Source organism: Cydia splendana, chromosome 12 (genome assembly GCF_910591565.1).
Source record: "Cydia splendana chromosome 12, ilCydSple1.2, whole genome shotgun sequence".
Lineage (NCBI taxonomy): Eukaryota > Metazoa > Arthropoda > Insecta > Lepidoptera > Tortricidae > Cydia > Cydia splendana.
In genome coordinates this window covers 13377706-13395320 of record NC_085971.1, presented here as the reverse complement: position 1 = coordinate 13395320, position 17615 = coordinate 13377706, and the positions used below count along the sequence as shown (strand labels likewise).

Below are 17615 nucleotides of genomic sequence, written 5' to 3'. Positions count from 1 at the left end.
AATATGTCAACTGACGCGCGCGGCTACACCCCAATATCAACCTTCGTGCTTTCCGAAATGGTTCAAGGCGCGGTGTTGAAAGGGTTAAATAAAATATATTCTTAAACATAATTAACTAAACAAGGTATTTGTTAATGATGTTATCGATGAACCACGCCTCGTCGAAATGAAGATGGTCGCCGGGTTGGGACAGGAATGCGAGCTTGCCGGCGCGGTCCATTGCCTGCAGGCCGAGGCGGTCCTGAAATATCAATGACGATGTATCAAACAAAGTATAGTGTATGTAACAAAGTGTAGTGTTGTTGTATGTATTTTGCACTATAATCATCATCATCATAACTTAGCCTTGCTCTTGTCGGTGGAGTAATCGCCAATCATTTCTTGTGCCAGTCTTGTGACACATTATTTTTTAATTGGATAAGTAATTCTAAGTTTCCCTACTTCTCTTGTATTTTCGATCTTGCCTTCCGGGATGTTTAGGAAGAAGTTGTCATGCCGTATCAGGTGTCCTACCGTCATGTTTAATCGACAATCTAGATTATTTCTTACCTCAGTATAGATTTTGGACTGTTGTAGCGTCTGCAGCTGCGAGCCTTGTCCCGGGGTGTAGAAGCCGAACCATTCTGATTCTCGCGGCTGCACCATACTGTCGCTGTAGAACTTCACCATCACGAAGTCTTCCAGCTGTTTCCCTGAGCATACTTCCCTACCTCGGTATAGATCCTGGACAGTTGTAGCGTCTGCAGCTGCGAGCCTTGTCCCGGGATGTAGAAGCCGAACCATTCTGATTCTCGCGGCTGCACCATACTGTCGATGTAGAACTTCACCATCACGAAGTGTTCCAGCTTCTTCCCTACCTCGGTATAGATCCTGACTGTTGTAGCGTCTACAGCTGCGAGCCTTGTCCCGGGGTGTAGAAGCCGAACCATTCTGATTCTCGCGGCTGCACCATACTGTCGCTGTAGAACTTCACCATCACGAAGTGTTCCAGCTTCTTCCCTGAGCATACTTCCCTACCTCGGTATAGATCCTGACTGTTGTAGAGTCTGCAGCTGCGAGCCTTGTCCCGGGGTGTAGAAGCCGAACCATTCTGATTCTCGCGGCTGCACCGTACTGTCGCTGTCGAACTTCACCATTACGAAGTGTTCCAGCTTGTTCCCTGAGCATACTTCCCTACCTCGGTATAGATCCTGGACTGTTGTAGCGTCTGCAGCTGCGAGCCTTGTCCCGGGGTGTAGAACCCGAACCATTCTGATTCTCGCGGCTGCACCATACTGTCGCTGTCGAACTTCACCATCACGAAGTGTTCTAGCTTCTTCCCTGAGCATACTTCCCTACCTCAGTATAGATCCTGGACTGTTGTAGCGTCTGCAGCTGCGAGCCTTGTCCCGGGGTGTAGAAGCCGAACCATTCGGATTCTCGCGGCTGCACCATACTGTCGCTGTCGAACTTCACCATTACGAAGTGTTCCAGCTTCTTCCCTGTGCATACTTCCCTACCTCTGTATAGATCCTGGACTGTTGTAGCGTCTGCAGCTGCGAGCCTTGTCCCGGGGTGTAGAAGCCGAACCATTCTGATTCTCGCGGCTGCACCATACTGTCGCTGTCGAACTTCACCATCACGAAGTGTTCCAACTTCTTCAAGTTTGATCTGTAGATACATACATTATCAGTCACATATCGAAATAATATTAATTTATTACAAGCGTGGTACGGGCATGTGATGCGGAGCGATGAAAGTCATGTGACGAGAAAGGTATTACGAATGAATGTGGAGGGAAGTACAAGGAAAGGAAAACCGAGGAAAAGGTGGATGGACTGTGTGAGAGATGATATGAAACGAACGCAAGTGAATGATGAAATGACGAGCGACAGAGAGGTGTGGAAGAGAAAGACATGCTGCGCCGAACCCAAGTGAATGGGACAAGGGCAAGAGAATGATGATTAATTTAATACAAACTTTTATTTAGTGTCACCTGTCCCTTTGTCTGTACAGTCAGCATACAACGTGCCAATCAAAAGTATCTGCTACCCATGGTATAATAATATACTCCGCCTGGTACTCTATTCCGAGATTCGCGTATGACCTAACTGACACGGGCCTACGTCATCATGCTGTTTACAGGTTCTCAAACTTTGAAATGTGGGAGAATTTTAACCAACGGTGAAAATGATTTTAACGGCATTAATTTTAAGTTATTCATGTAGAAACATAGTAAAATAAAACAAATCTAATGTATTAAATTAAACTTTATTTATCTATACATGTCAAACGTTTGAAAAACTAATTCACAGTTACACATTAATTACCAAGCTTACGACGTGAAAAGTTTGGAAAACACTGCGACTGCTGACACTGAGCGAGAAGGAAATAACAATTAACACGCGTTCGACAAGGATGACGGTCAGGGCATGAAGTTATCTAGATCCAAATTGTCAAATGTGACAGCGCTATCCTGTGTTGCCAGTAATGTAAACAGAATTACCCGAACGTCTGAAATTTCTTTCGTGAATCGGAAGATAATGCTAACGAATAATTAAAAATGACGTGTTATTGTAAAATTTAAGTTAAAATACATATAAATGAAAATTATAAACTTATAAAGAAATATTTTAACTTATTAACCATAGGTATAATGTACCCATGTAACATGTTATGTTGAAATAAAGTGGCAATGTTATTGTGACGTAGGCCCGTGTCACTCTGGGAATAGAAGACCATGTTTTATTAGACCATGCTGCTACCCTCCAATAGGTACTTTTCCAAATAGAGTCATGTGTAACACAATATTGCAATGTCGATAGGCATTTTCTAGAAACGATCGTCACTTGGTTAGACCCCCCTCCCCCCTAAATCTAATTTCGCCAGCTAAATAAAGTTTTGAAAAGTGGTGGTGGCCGAGTGGATATGACGTCCGACTTTCGATCCGGAGGTCGCGGGTTCAAATCCTGGCTCGTACCAATGAGTTTTTCGGAACTTATCTACGAAATATCATTTGATAAGTATTTACCACTAGCTTTTCGGTGAAGGAAAACATCGTGAGGAAACCTGCATACATCTGCGAAGAAATTCAAAGGTGTTTGTGAAGGCCCCAGTCCGCATTGGGCTAGCGTGGGGATTATAGCCCAAGCCCTCTCGCGCATGAGAGGAGGCCTGAGCCCAGCAGTGGGACGTATATAGGCTTATTCATGATTATAAGGTTTTTTACCTGTAAGTCTCGTTGATCGTCAACTCGTTGTTGATATCAGCGAGGTAAATGCTCTTCTTCTTGTATTCTTCCTCGTTGAGCGGATCATGCCAGTACGTAGCCTGGACCAGCGATGACTGGAGCCAACTGAAAGTAGGTTAAGATAATGCAAGATAAAAATAGGAGCCCCCTGTTTAAAACGCGAAGTGTGAATATCCAGTTTCAGTTTTAGGCCACAAGGTGGCGGACCTTTCAACGCAGTAGCGCGCGTGTACAGTAGGGCATCAGCTTAGAGTATTCCATATATTTGTCCAATATATTTGTCCAATGTGTATTAATAATAATAATAAAAATAATAAAATATTCTTTATTTGCTTAAAATATGGTACAATGAGTTGTTAAGGGTAACGCGTCACATTTTGATTAATGAGAGAGTGAGACGCAATGACATTGGACATTGGACAGGTGGAATACCACCCTTATTGGCGTGACAATGTAATGTTTAAGTTTCCAAATATAAAATAAATAATGTAACTGCACATAAATGTATGAGTATTTAGCTAAGAAACTGTCAAGGTCTGTGTGCTGATCGTGATCGAGTATAAAAATAGAGTGCAAATACTGGCGTCTAATATAAACATCGTCTAGGTGTAACTGACTGCTACCTAACAACATAAATGTACCATAAGTAAATATTCGCGTTTCGATATTTATCATTTATCACTGAATATCTAAATACAAATGCGAAAACTGACTATGTTTCGAAAGTTTTCACGGCTAAACTTCAGAAGCTATTTTGAAATTTGACATACAGAACGCTTACCTAAGCTTGCGTCCTTGATGTACCGTAATGTACTGTAAAAATATGGGTGTAGCCAACTTATTCAAAAATATGTCCCATAGTTCTTAATTCGCTGACATAAGAGCTATGGGATATATTTTTGAGATGATTTGTGCACCCATATTTTTACAGTTGACTGTAGGTACATACCTCTGCACATGTTCAGGCTAGGTAGGGCGCCGCCAGGGGGAGCAAAATTCCCCCTGGAGATCAAATATTACATGCAATGTATGCCTCACCTCCCACCTCCCCTCCTCTAGACTTTCAGTGATATCAACATCAACAGCAGTGATACTCTACGTGTGTCTGCCTATACAGTGTGGAAACATAAGTCGGGCCCTGGAGGGAAACTACCTTAAATCCTTAAGCTGGCTCATTTTACTTAAACGAGACATTCCTTTATTTTTAAAAAGAAACAAAACTGCATTCAAAGATTTTCTAAAACTCGCTTGCCTCACCCGGGACTCGAACCGACTAAAAATTCTAAAAAATAAACACTCGCAATTTTATTCTACTAGTCGATACAGTTAATGTTAATGATAACATTTCTCCAAGAAACATTAGGTCTTACACTCGTCTGTCGTATAAAATATCCATAAAATCTAATATTTACAAATCAAGATTTTTTTAGACAAGCCAAATTGAAGAAAAAAAGAAATATCTTTAAATGCAGTATTGTTTATTTTTAAAAACAAAGGAATGTCTCCTTTAAGTAAAATGAGCCAGCTTAAGGATTTAAGGTAGTTTCCCTCCAGGGTCCGACTTATCTTTCCACACTGTATAGGAAGATGGTAGATATGCCAAGGCAATGTTTGGCAACGTAGGCAATGTCGAGCAAGATCGATAAGGCGAGACCAATAGTCAGGGCTGATTTAGACGACGCGCGAACTCGCATGCGATTTTAGATACATTACGGACTGTTTGTTACGTCCAATTCAACCGACCGATCAAAAACCGCAATGCAATGAAACTCGCATGCGACTTCTCGCACCTAAATGAACCCTTAGTACGAGTATATATATGTAGATTGTAGGTAGGCACCTACATATAAACACTACCTTATGCCTATCGTCAAGTAACGGGCAAACTGTAATTCACAATGGATAAGACAATTAATAATAGAGTAGGTACTTGGCTACGAAGGTCACCCAAGGTCAATCGACGTACACTAAAGAATCAATAACAATCCCATCATATACTTCCATACGTACTATCCATATTGGGTGGCATTTGCGTGACGGGAATGTTAAGTCCGTGACAATTAATTAGATTCGTATTGGTGATAAATAACATCATAAAATGTGAACTATGCCTCTAATCTCTAATGTACACTCTACACTCAATTGCAAAAATTATGACACAATCCATTTACGAACTTGTACATTTGCGTGAAGCAAAATATGACTGCCGGTGACGATGTTTAATTTATTACGAAAATTGTTTTTGAGTCATGATTCTGAGTCGGGGCTCGCTCAAAGTATTTTCCTAATTGAGTACTCGACACTTATTTACGCAATAAGTGTCACTTCATCGGACTTTAGTTAAAAAACCGAGCAAATCCCGTTAAGGCCTATAAGCTATTCTTCTGATTTGGAAAGTCAGTCGCATTTCAATAAAGAAAAACATATCAGGGTATTAATCCCAATTAGTTAGAAGGTCATCCCAATAAGTTGGTAAAGGTGGTACTTATTCCACCTAATATTCAATTTCTTTGTCCAATGTGTATTGCGTCTCACATTTTGCTTTTATGAGAGAGTGAGACGCCCTGAGAATTGTACAAAGAAATTGGACAGATGAAATACCACCATAAGGTAAGGTACTCGTAAGATGGACGCTTAGTGCCTGCGTAAATTCCTGGATTTAATTTGCAAAAAAATATCCCAGAACAATTTTAGGAACCATTCGAAATACGAAACAATAGAGAAATAAGTCAGCGAGTGCTCACTCCATACAACTGGTTATTTTATTAGCCCGAATGCTAGACATAATTAAGGCATGACGACTAAAGGGACTGAAGGCGGGCGTGATTAGGGCGCCCGTTGTAAAACTTGGTATTCACGCTTCCCGCCCTCTCCTCCGTCGGTCCTCTAGTCGTCATGCCTTCACTATGTCTAGCTTTCGGGCTACCAGGTCTATGAAGTGAGCACTCTATTTCTCTATGACGAAAGTTACCTCTGATAAGCCGCATAGTTGAGCAGCTCCCGTATGTAGTCACATGTCTTGTGACTCTTGTGGGATACCGCCATGCACCGGGGGAGGCCATAGACGCCCTGGTGCTGCTCGCCGAGGGAAATGAAGCTCTTGATAGAAGGTAGCTTGTGATAGGGAAAATCCTAAATACGAAAGTTACCTTTGATAAGCCGCGTAGTTGAGCAGCTCCCGTATGTAGTCGCATGTCTTGTGGGACACCGCCATGCAGTGCGGGAGCCCGTACACGCCCTGGTGCTGTCCGCCGAGGGAAATGAAGCTCTTGATTGGAGGTAACTTGTGATCGGGAAAATTCTAAATACGAAAGTTACCTCTGATAAGCCGCATAGTTGAGCAGCTCCCGTATGAAGTCGCAGGTCTTGTGGGACACCGCCATGCAGTGCGCAAGGCCGTACACGCCCTGGTGCTGTCCGCCGAGGGAAATGAAGCTATTGATTGGAGGTAACTTGTGACAGGGAAAATTCTAAATACGAAAGTTACCTCTGATAAGCCGCATAGTTGAGCAGCTCCCGTATGAAGTCGCAGGTCTTGTGGGACACCGCCATGCAGTGCGGGAGCCCGTACATGCCCTGGTGCTGCCCACCGAGGGAAATGAAGCTCTTGATTGGAGGTAGCTTTGTAACCGGGAAAGTTCGAAGTACGAAAGTTACCTCTGATAAGCCGCATAGTTGAGCAGCTCCCGTATGAAGTCGCAGGTCTTGTGGGACACCGCCATGCAGTGCGAGAGCCCGTACACGCCCTGGTGCTGTCCGCCGAGGGAAATGAAGCTCTTGATTGGAGGTAACTTGTGATCGGGAAAATTCTAAATACAAAAGTTACCTCTGATAAGCCGCATAGTTGAGCAGCTCCCGTATGAAGTCGCAAGTCTTGTGGGACACCGCCATGCAGTGCGGGAGCCCGTACGCGCCCTGGTGCTGCCCGCCGAGGGAAATGAAGCTCTTGATTGGAGGTAGCTTTGTAACCGGGAAAGTTCGAAGTACGAAAGTTACCTCTGATAAACCGCATAGTTGAGCAGCTCCCGTATGAATTCGCAGGTCTTGTGGGACACCGCCATGCAGGGCGGGAGCCCGTACACGCCCTGGTGCTGCCCACCGAGGGAAATAAAGCTCTTGATTCGAGGTAGCTTTGTAACCGGGAAAGTTCGAAGTACGAAAGTTACCTCTGATAAGCCGCATAGTTGAGCAGCTCCCGTATGTAGTCGCAGGTCTTGTGGGACACCGCCATGCAGTGCGGGAGCCCGTACGCGCCCTGGTGCTGCCCGCCGAGGGAATTGAAGTTCGTGGTTGGAGGTAACTTGTGACCGGGAAAGTTCGAAATACGAAAGTTACCTCTGATAAGCCGCATAGTTGAGCAGCTCCCGTATGAAGTCGCAGGTCTTGTGGGACACCGCCATGCAGTGCGGGAGGCCGTACACGCCCTGGTGCTGCCCGCCGAGAGAAATGAAGCTCTTGATTGGAGGTAACTTGTGGCCACAACGCTGGATCATGCCTCGCCTAAAACCGGTAATTTTTTGAGTTACTCGACTGCGAAAAAGATGTTTATGTGTTTATCAATCTACATATGTATGTTTTCTTTGTGGCACTCTAAGAGATCAAACGCTTGGACCGTTTTTAATGATTCTTACGTCAATCGATTTATTGAGTGTCACTAAAGAAATGATAGTTATCAAAACTCTATATAGCGACACTGCGAATTTTTTAGACATGGTACCAATGCAGCCGCCAAATGAACCGTTTGGACGCTCGACACTGAGGTCGTACACTTGCACGGCTAAGAATTACTGTAGAAAATCACTTTTCGAACACAGGAAAAGGCGTAGATCTTTGTACGAGTATATATATATATATATACACACCACGAAGTGTAGGAAAATCTCAAACCCCGGTCACAGTACACTAAGAACAGTAGTGAATCTAAGGCCGCTCGGCAAGTTATTTGCCTACTCTTGCGTTGGCGCTTAGGGTTGTCACTTTTATTTTTAGTTAAATATTATTTGCATATTATGAGTAGCACTACGTTTCTATTTATTATAATATAATGAAATGTTCTATCAATTCATAAATGAAGTATAAATAAAACGCTTTTTAAATATTAACATTAGGAAATGGCAGTTATTAAAAAAATTATAAATTCGATACAGAAAAAAATCCTCCGGTTTTTGCATGTTCGGAACGCTTTATTGTTAGCGGTTAAAGTAAAGTAAATTCTCATCCTTACGTATAAATTTAGTAAAAAGGTTTTAGGGAAGCATGGGCAAGTAGGTATTATGAAGAATGACAAGTCCGGGTTTGAGGAGTCGTTATTGAGACACTATATTTTTTTTCTACTGTACGACTGTAATTTTTGAATTAAGATTTCTTATACCAAACTGCAAATGGGTATTTTTAATGTACGGGCTCCCAACTCAACTATAATATTCATTTCGATACAGTTTAGTCAACTATAATGAAAATGACCAATTACAGCTCGCCGCGGTCAAGAGGGCGAAACAAAACCATAGCTCAAATTAATTATTAATTTTAGGTTGTATAGTAGAAACAATTGGGTAATAAATCAGAAACGCGCATGTGACACCCTTAATATAACAACATCCATAGACTACGAAAACCACTTAGTGTTGCTTGTTAGTCTCCATAGGCTACGGTGGCCAAAATCGGGAAAACAACTGTCTAAAAATTGAATTTAGCGCGGAGCAAGTACCAGGGCCTCATGAGTTACGAGAAGGTGTCATTGACCAACCAACGCGGCGGCCGGGGCGCGTACCAGTATTATGAAGGTATCGCGGCTGCTCCCGTATCTTAGCTGTATACAGTGTATACTTTTGGTTTGGTTTGTTTGTATGATTCTACTAGTTTAAAGTATTATTTTTGTTGATTCGTAGAAAAAGTATTGTATACAATAGTGATATAATCAAGCTTTTCAATCTAGTACCTTACTTATACTATTGCCTCTGTTCATAGTCATGATCAAAAAAATTAAGGCGTACCGTCAGAGCAGACAAATGCGAGCGGGCGGGTAGCGTACTCGAAAGCGCGATCACAGTCGCGGTACGGCCCACACTGCCGCCACCGTATTCCCCCGTATATTATGCTAATGTGTGCGTGGCAGCGCGTGCGTACACGGCGCCCGGCGCGCACGCACACATTCAAGCCGGTAGCGGCACATTTCTATGAAGATTCACTACTGTTCTTATACTGTGCCCCGGTCTATTGTTGCGTTCAGTTCTGACCTATTTGATTGAGACAAAGAGATAAATTGCCTATTAGGCAAAGTTCTAAAAGCGACTTTTATTTACATATTATACATCTAGAAACATCAAATATATTAAAGTTTCTTCTTCTTCTTCTTCGTGGTTGTGACCTCATGTCTGAGGGACGTCACTCCTATGGGTTATTCTTCCTACCACTGCTCTGCAGGCCTCTCAATCTTCGGCCATGAGCTTTCAACTGAAGATTAAAACTGTTAGAACGCCATTTGACTTTCATCCTTATTCTATCACAGATATGTGTTAATTTGTTTATATTTAGATGAACGTCATCTACTCGACAGTAGGCCATAAGATTATGGCGCCATCGCTCGTAAAGATTGCACCATACCTTTGGCCTAGTGTCGAGTAGATGGCGTTAATTTAAATATTTAACAATGTAACACATATCGGTTTCTCGCCAGTTCTCAATCCGTAGCTCGCGCAGATCAGCGTCCACCACATCAGCCCATCGATACCTAGGTCGGCCGACCGGGCGGCGTCCTATCGGTTTTCCCTCAAACGCTCTTTTCACCGCCCGATCACCTTCCATTCGCTCAAGATGGCCGAGCCACCGAAGCCTTTGTGCCTTTGTCACACCAATTATGTTTGGTTCAGCAGCTAGTTCTTCAACTTCGGCGTTTTTTCGGATTCTCCAACTGCCATCGGGTCTCTGCGTTGGGCCGAGGATTTTGCGGAGAATCTTCCTTTCGGCCACCAACAGCTTACTTTCCTCCTTGAGAGTTAATGTCCAGGCTTCACATCCGTATGTAAAAATAGGTCGTATTACGGTCTTGTAAATTCGGATCTTAGTTTTCCTGCTGAGAAGCCTGGACACCAAGACTTTATGCAGAGCTGCGCCGCATCGCAAGGCATTTTGAATGCGAATGTCGATTTCTTCGTCACGGGTATTGTTGTCGTTGATTGTACAGCCTAGGTATTTGAATTTGGCCACCCGTTTGAACACAGTATCTCCGACATGTAGATCTGCAGGTTTGCCTCGACCGGTTTTATAACGTCGCATGTGGAGATACTCAGTCTTATCGTGGCAAATGGCGTTTTAACAGTTTTAATCTTCTGTCGAAAGCTGGCAGTAAATTGACTGTGGCTACATAATTTATTTTGACAATCCACCTCTATTTCAAATTATCTTTGCTATTAATTTAGAGTGAAAACCCTTTTAAATAACTAATACTATCTTTACTTCGTTGTTCTATAAAGCCTATTAATATATTTTACATTTTGCTTGAGAAGGTAACCAGTATGAATACTTATACTATGTTACATATGTATGTACCTACTTAATGTAGTAATGTGTCATATCATAAAGGTCAAAGAGCGGACATACTTGTACATAACAGATAAATGGAAGGCAAATAGAGTTTACCTCTTAATTTAATAATAATTTATATGTAGCTGCAGCTTCATACAGTTCAACCTTAGCGAACATAGTAATTTATAGACCTATTGAAGCACAGGTATTTTCATGTTTGAGAAAAGAAAGTGTAAATTACTTCCATTTCAACATAAGATTTCCAACCAATTAAAAGTACAATAGGTATATTATTATATGTAGTAACAAACAAGTAAAGATGTAGATCTATAACATATAACAATGACAGATCTGATAATTTTCTGTGAGTACTCAAGCAAGGCTTTCCTTTAAAGATAGCTAAGAATAAGTACTGTCATGACAATAGAAAGTTTATTGTACATCTACTTTTATGTTATTTAAACATAATATACAGGTAAGTTACAATATCACTCTCCAATTCTCCATGTAAAATATTTTGAGAAAGTATAGGATGCTACACATACAATTTTATGCTCAATATCTATGGCCAGTCATAATGATGACTGGAAGAATGCTTCTTCTTCAGGTGCCTCTCCAACTTTAGTGAAGGTTAGCAGTTAGGTCCGCATATTTTTGTTTGTCCTTGGTGGGGCGAAAGAGATCGGCCACCATTTTAATTGGTATCATCTTGGGTCATCCCATTCGTTTTTCGTCAAGTTCTTAAATTAGTCCTATTCTGCTTTCGTCACTCATTCTACATTGAAAGCCACCGACGATTGTGACGAATGTAGAATGAGTGACGAAAGCAGAATAGGACTAATTTAAGAACTTGACGAAAAACGAATGGGACGACCCAAGACAATACCTTTTAATCCCGGTCCATTTTCGGATGTTACACAACCACGATTTTAGTCATCATTAATTCATGTATGACCCATTACTAGGCTAGGTTAAGTTAGCCTGGCTATTTAATTTGGCTGGCACAGTGCGAGTTAATTTCTTAGCAGATGTATGCAGTTTTCTCAAAACAATTTTACTAACCAAAGAGCTTATATATTATGTACTATTTAGGAAGCACTAAATAAAGTATAAAGATAAAGATATATCAATTCAAGCTATAATTTGAATCAGATTGAAAGTTGCAAGTACTAGGACTGATGTAGTTCTATACATGGCCCTTAGCAAAGATTGAACTATTTTACTAAATATGTAATAGTTATATGTGTCACTTAACTTCAAACTCGGGTACATCCATTCGACCCTCTCAGCAAATATCTACCTTCCAATCACAAGGCCCAATAAATGAACCGATCCTCTAAAATTTGCCAGTCCTGAGATTAGCAATGGCCTGAAGCTGATGGAGGCCAATCTTACAATCAAAATACTATATAACTCAGTCATGAGGAAAAAACCAGAATAAGAAATGCGAAACTAGAATAAATACTTACAGAAACTGGCATCCCTGTGAAAAGCCGATCACATTAAAACCCTTTTGCAAACTAGGGTCCGCCGCTAATACTTTGCAAGCATAGTCTATTTGGTCATTAGGGTTCATGAAGAAACCACTCTCCCGGTCCTCAATAGTGCTGTTCCCAAACCGTAGGGATGTGACATACACATTTGGTATTTGTTTTTCTAGAAATGTTTTGAAGCCACCCAGACTGTAGAATGCACAGCAGGTGTCTCCTGAAAGTAAGGAAATACATAGTTAGAAGTTTGTTTTCATAATATTTTTATGTGTTGTTTCAAATATATCACATGAAAATAACTATGCAGTCTAGTCTTTTGCAGCTTTCGCAGATTTGATAATAATTCAATTAAAAATCAAATAAAAGGATACTCAAATATATCTTATCATACCCATTCCATGCCATAGTACAATTGGTGTCGGTGTTTGACCGGCCCCGACGATTATAGCGTGAATTAAACTAATTAACGGCACCAACAATTTCATTGTTTATGAGAGATAGTGACACCAATATAAACAAAATTAATTATTAAAACCGCTTTTGAACTCAAACTATGCACTCAAAGTGATCGAATATATTATTGATCACGGATTTTATCTTAAATTAACCGTGTTCTTATTACATCCCGTAAGATAATAAGACCGAACGCCACAAATGTAATATTGAAATGAATAATATTCAATTCAATAACAAAGAACTGTCATCGTCGGTCAGAAACATGTCAAAATTGAATTATGCTCTAAGGCCCCGTTCGGACGGCAGCTTTTTCAACGCGCGTTAAAAAAGCGTTTGAATGACACAAATGGATAACCATGTATGTATTCACACGAAGGCGGTTTTTAAGCGCGGCGCTTTTTTATCGAGCACTGTTCGATTTTCGGCGTTGAGCGTTGGCGTCAAATTGAATAGACCATACGGAAATCCGTGTATCTGTTCTCACAAGCGTTGAAAAAGCGCCGGCGCTGCTGTCAGTTGGCTGTCAAGTGTCAATTTTTGGTGTCAATCGTCAAGATTATTATTAGTTTCACCTTAAAAATGTCAACTTATGCTTACAAATTCCTGAAATATTCAAGCTATATTCAAATAATACGTCGTAATAGCAAATAAAGTATGGCTTTGCTGAGATGCGTACGTGGCAGTACGACTCACAAGTGATTTTTAAGCGTTCATATGAACACAAATATTGGAAACGGTAAAAAAGCGCCAACGTCGGGTTTTAACGCAACGCTTTTTAAGCTGTCGTGCGAATGGGGCCTAATGCGCGCGCACGTTTTGAGGACAGCTAGCTACATATTAATAATATGTGTTTGAGGATCAATTCCAAAACGAATGATAATGTTTTCTTCAATTATGTGAAGTATGTTTTGCTAAAAAGTAAATATAGTCTGGTATTATAAACCATATTTGTCAGTAAATAAAAACACAAAGAACTATATAATAATTATGAGTCGTAAAGTTAATAAGTTTACGTGGCTTTTATAAATTTTATTTATAGTATGACTAGGGACTGTCTCATTTCAATCATACTGTCTTTGTCTTACGCTAGTACTAGCACTCAATGGAAAGGGATAAACACAGACAAGACATCCTCCAGACTGAGCATAGTAGCTCTACCCCCTCTGCCACAAATACGGTAGTTTTACTCCATTTTCGAGTCGAAAGTGTCTTTGTGTGACGTCCGTGTCTTTGAACGTTCCAATCACGGCACAGGACCTCGTCCCCCGCACCCCCGTATTTTTGGCAGCATCGGTTTCATGAAATAATTGCTCTAAACTCCGTCTAGAGGATTGCCTAGTCTATGGGGATAAATATAGTTTTCTTAGTTCTTACTTACTGACAAGTTGTGTTTGCCAGACTATAGTTTGGTCAGGGACATAGACAGAGAGAATCATACTGTCTGTGTCTTGCTCTAGTATTTTTTTTTCTGGCACGCTTAAGCTAAAGTAAAAATACCTACTAATTCTTTAGGAACGATACCTACCCTAGTTTAAATGTGATAGTTGTCACTTGTCAGACTGGCGTAGCGGTACTAGCGGTTCCGTTCACCAAATGACCATACATTTATTACTAGCTTTTGCCCGCGACTTCGTCTGCGTGGAATTAGTGACAGCAGCTAAAGTAAGGTATGTTGGGGTAATATCGGATGCGGGGGAAGAACGTAGGAAATTCATTTGCGCCAAAGTAGGCTTTATTTCTTAATTTTGACAACAATGTGCAAGACGCTATTTCATTGCGCTTCGGACACCAGTGTCCCTCCGCCGCTCAGTGATATCGGATATGTTCTACGCGCCTTTAAAGGGAGCAAGGTAATTTTGGTCATTTTTCTGGCCATCCGATCTTCGCCCTGTAATTTATGTCGAGTATTGTGATAAAACTGTGGTTGTTTTTGTGATTCAGTTGATGTCCAATTTCGTTTTGAAGGTTTATCTTTAAATTAATCCAATCAAAACAGACCTAGGACTGCTGTAGACCGATTTCCGATCTTTACCCTTGCAGGTAAAGATCGGATAGCAACAATCCGACCTTTACCCATTTAAAATTCAGCAGTGATTGTCAAACTTTGTTTTTTTATGACTGCAAGAACTCTGTTTTTATCGTAATTATTTCGTTCCTTTATTTTTATTCGAGGACGGTAATTCAAAAGGAAGAGATATTAGCAGTGTACGTAGCTATATATGTATGAATGTATTACTTAGGAAATTGTTTCTATTGACATATCACACTTTGAGAGCCACAGATTTACCAAATTTTCGTATATGGGTCAAGATCGGATGCAAAAATGCAAAGTTTTAAACATTTGATGAGAACTTTTAAGTTTCCAGCTATTCGTGGCTGAAATTCATATACGTTGGAGGAGGTTAAACATCGGATATACTGTTTTAGATACCTTGTTATCTGAGCATTAGAACCGGTTTTTTTTCGCCATCCGATGTTCTCCCGGGATGACAAATTCATCGTTACCCTCGAATAAAAATATGTCTCATCTTTACACTCGTATAAAACTGAAACCGTTAAACATTGAAGGTTGCCAATATTCAGGCTTAAACTTCGGTTATTATTTAACGATTTGCACCATATTTCTAGAAGCTGACACGTACTGAGCTCGAGAAAAAAAAATATTTCGCGAGGTCTCCCAATTAGTCCCAAATCCGTCCGGTATTACCCCAACATACCTTAGGTATAGCGCCTGGATAATGCTAATAGCAATCATGCAATTCGCGCATTGCTTACTTCAATTATTAGGCAATTCATTAACTCTTTCAATTCCACCCCCCTTTGCACTCTCTTCAGGGATGATTTCCGACATAAAAACTATCCTTTGTCCTTCCCCGGGACTCAAACTATCTCTATACCAAATTTCAACTAAATCGGTTCAGCGGTTTAAGCGTGAAGAGGTAACAGACAGACACACTTTCGCCTTTATAATATTAAGTATGGATTATACCTACTCTTTGCATTGACCGGTCCGCCACCCGTACAAAACGAAACGGATGAAGTACATAATTTGCTGATGTTTAAAAATAATACCTACCCTAGTTGTAGCTGAGATGTTTGTTGTGATTGCGATTCAATGAGAAAAATGTTTCACAAATAGCACGACGCTTATGAATCGATTCTGTCTGAGTAACAAATAATTTAAAATTTAGACAATTATGGCATGCTATTCGTTATTTTTTTCTGCACTTAGGTGCAAACCTAACTGCATTAAAAGGTAAAAAACGTCAAAAATGTTAGACAACAGTATTGATTCTTAAGGCACCAGTACACAATGGGCCATCGCCGGCCACTCCAAGGGACGCATTTATGCGTTAGAGAGAGCAAGTGATATTGCTATCTCATTCTACCGCATGGCTGCGTCCCTTGGAGTGGCCGGCGATGGCCCATTGTGTACTGGGGCCTTTAAGCGTCGCAGATATCCTGGGAGTATGTTTTGCCTTAAGTATTATAGTAGGCGTTCAATTGGTACGTTTTTTCTTTATGCATTGTTGAGTTATACCTACCTGTCTATATGTACGTACTAGTGACGGAAGTAGTGTCATAGGGTGCAAATTTTGGTATCGGATGAATTCACTTGGCACAGATGTAATATACGTAAAGCTTAGCTAATACAGCCCGGTAGCCAAACGCCACCCCCTGGCAGGTAGGCAGGGGGGGCAGTCAAACTTACACGCCGGCGCGCTTCAGAATAAAAATCATATCGGCTTCTATATACGTAACACCTCGAGTGTGGTATCATTTTCTGTAAATCGGGCATGAGGAATTCATTTTTGGAACATTGAATGTATAGTTTAATAGAAAAAAAGGAAAATATTGTGAACATAACAAAACCGGATTGCTATTTTTTTTATTCAACTGTCACTATCTTTGAAAATCCTGAATTTTGAACAAAACAAAAAATAGTACCTTATAGGACAATTATCTAGCTTTAAAAAAATATATAGTTTATTATATATAGTTATTATACTACTTTCTAAAAAAAATCAGGGATGGTAAGCGGCGGTGCCTAGTAACTTTTCCAATCGTCTAGTGCAGCGGTCGGCAACCTTTTTTTGCGTAGTTTTAGTAACGTAGTTAACGATGAGTAAGTTGACGCGGGCCGCACTTTGTTAATATTTATGACTTTATCAGACTTTGTCGTTTCTCAATATTACATAGCCAGAGAGGCTCGCAGGCCGCAAGTGACAGTTTCACGAGCCGCACAGACAGTTGCATCTAACACCGCACTGTGACTTGCACTTGCACCGAATTAGCTCACGACAAGCGGTAGCAGCAACTGGTGCAGTAGTCCACTTTGGTATCCAATTACTTGACACCAAGTCCCATCCCCAATCCGCCGGACTGGGAAGATTTTGAATTGCCACCATCGCTTGTCCCCATACGTGCACACGCTGGTAAACAGCTCTTAGGAGATGCTGCCGAAAACTGGCTTCCGTCGGCGGAATATTCTCTACTGTCGGTCTTTTTTTGAGAACAGCTCCCTCCTGCAGTCGTTTAACGTTGTGCACTGACTGGATCTGAAATGAAAATCAGGTAAGTAGGTATTTTGATTTAAATAAAATATGTACAGCTACAGCTAATAATTACCTATTCGCACGTGTATCGTACAACGTTTTACAGTACATATGGCCCTTTAAAATTTTGACATACGCACGGAAAGTGCTCTTTTCCGCACTAGTTCGGGAAAGTAGGACCATATGTACTGTAAAATACATTATAATACATATAAACTCGTAATACCGAAGTTTGACTTACCTGCAATATAAAGTTGACTGAATATCCGAACAATCACACCACACAGCACAGTATCAAACAAATAAAATAACTATGTAGTTATGCAGCAGAGTATTCGTCGTATCGTATCACCCGAGCGC

The 17615-nt window shown here is 40.9% G+C and overlaps 1 protein-coding gene across 1 annotated transcript; it reads right to left on the bottom strand.

Annotated features, from left to right (window-relative positions):
• Positions 1-82: 82 nt before the first annotated feature.
• LOC134795593 (palmitoyl-protein thioesterase 1-like) lies at positions 83-12905 on the bottom strand. The gene is made up of 6 exons (XM_063767491.1): positions 12635-12905; positions 12223-12460; positions 7565-7729; positions 3209-3334; positions 1500-1650; positions 83-241 (listed from the first exon to the last, which is right to left on the bottom strand). The coding sequence occupies exons 1-6, from the start codon at positions 12726-12728 to the stop codon at positions 116-118; spliced, it is 900 nt and encodes a 299-aa protein (XP_063623561.1). The 5' UTR covers positions 12729-12905; the 3' UTR covers positions 83-115.
• Positions 12906-17615: the final 4710 nt, after the last annotated feature.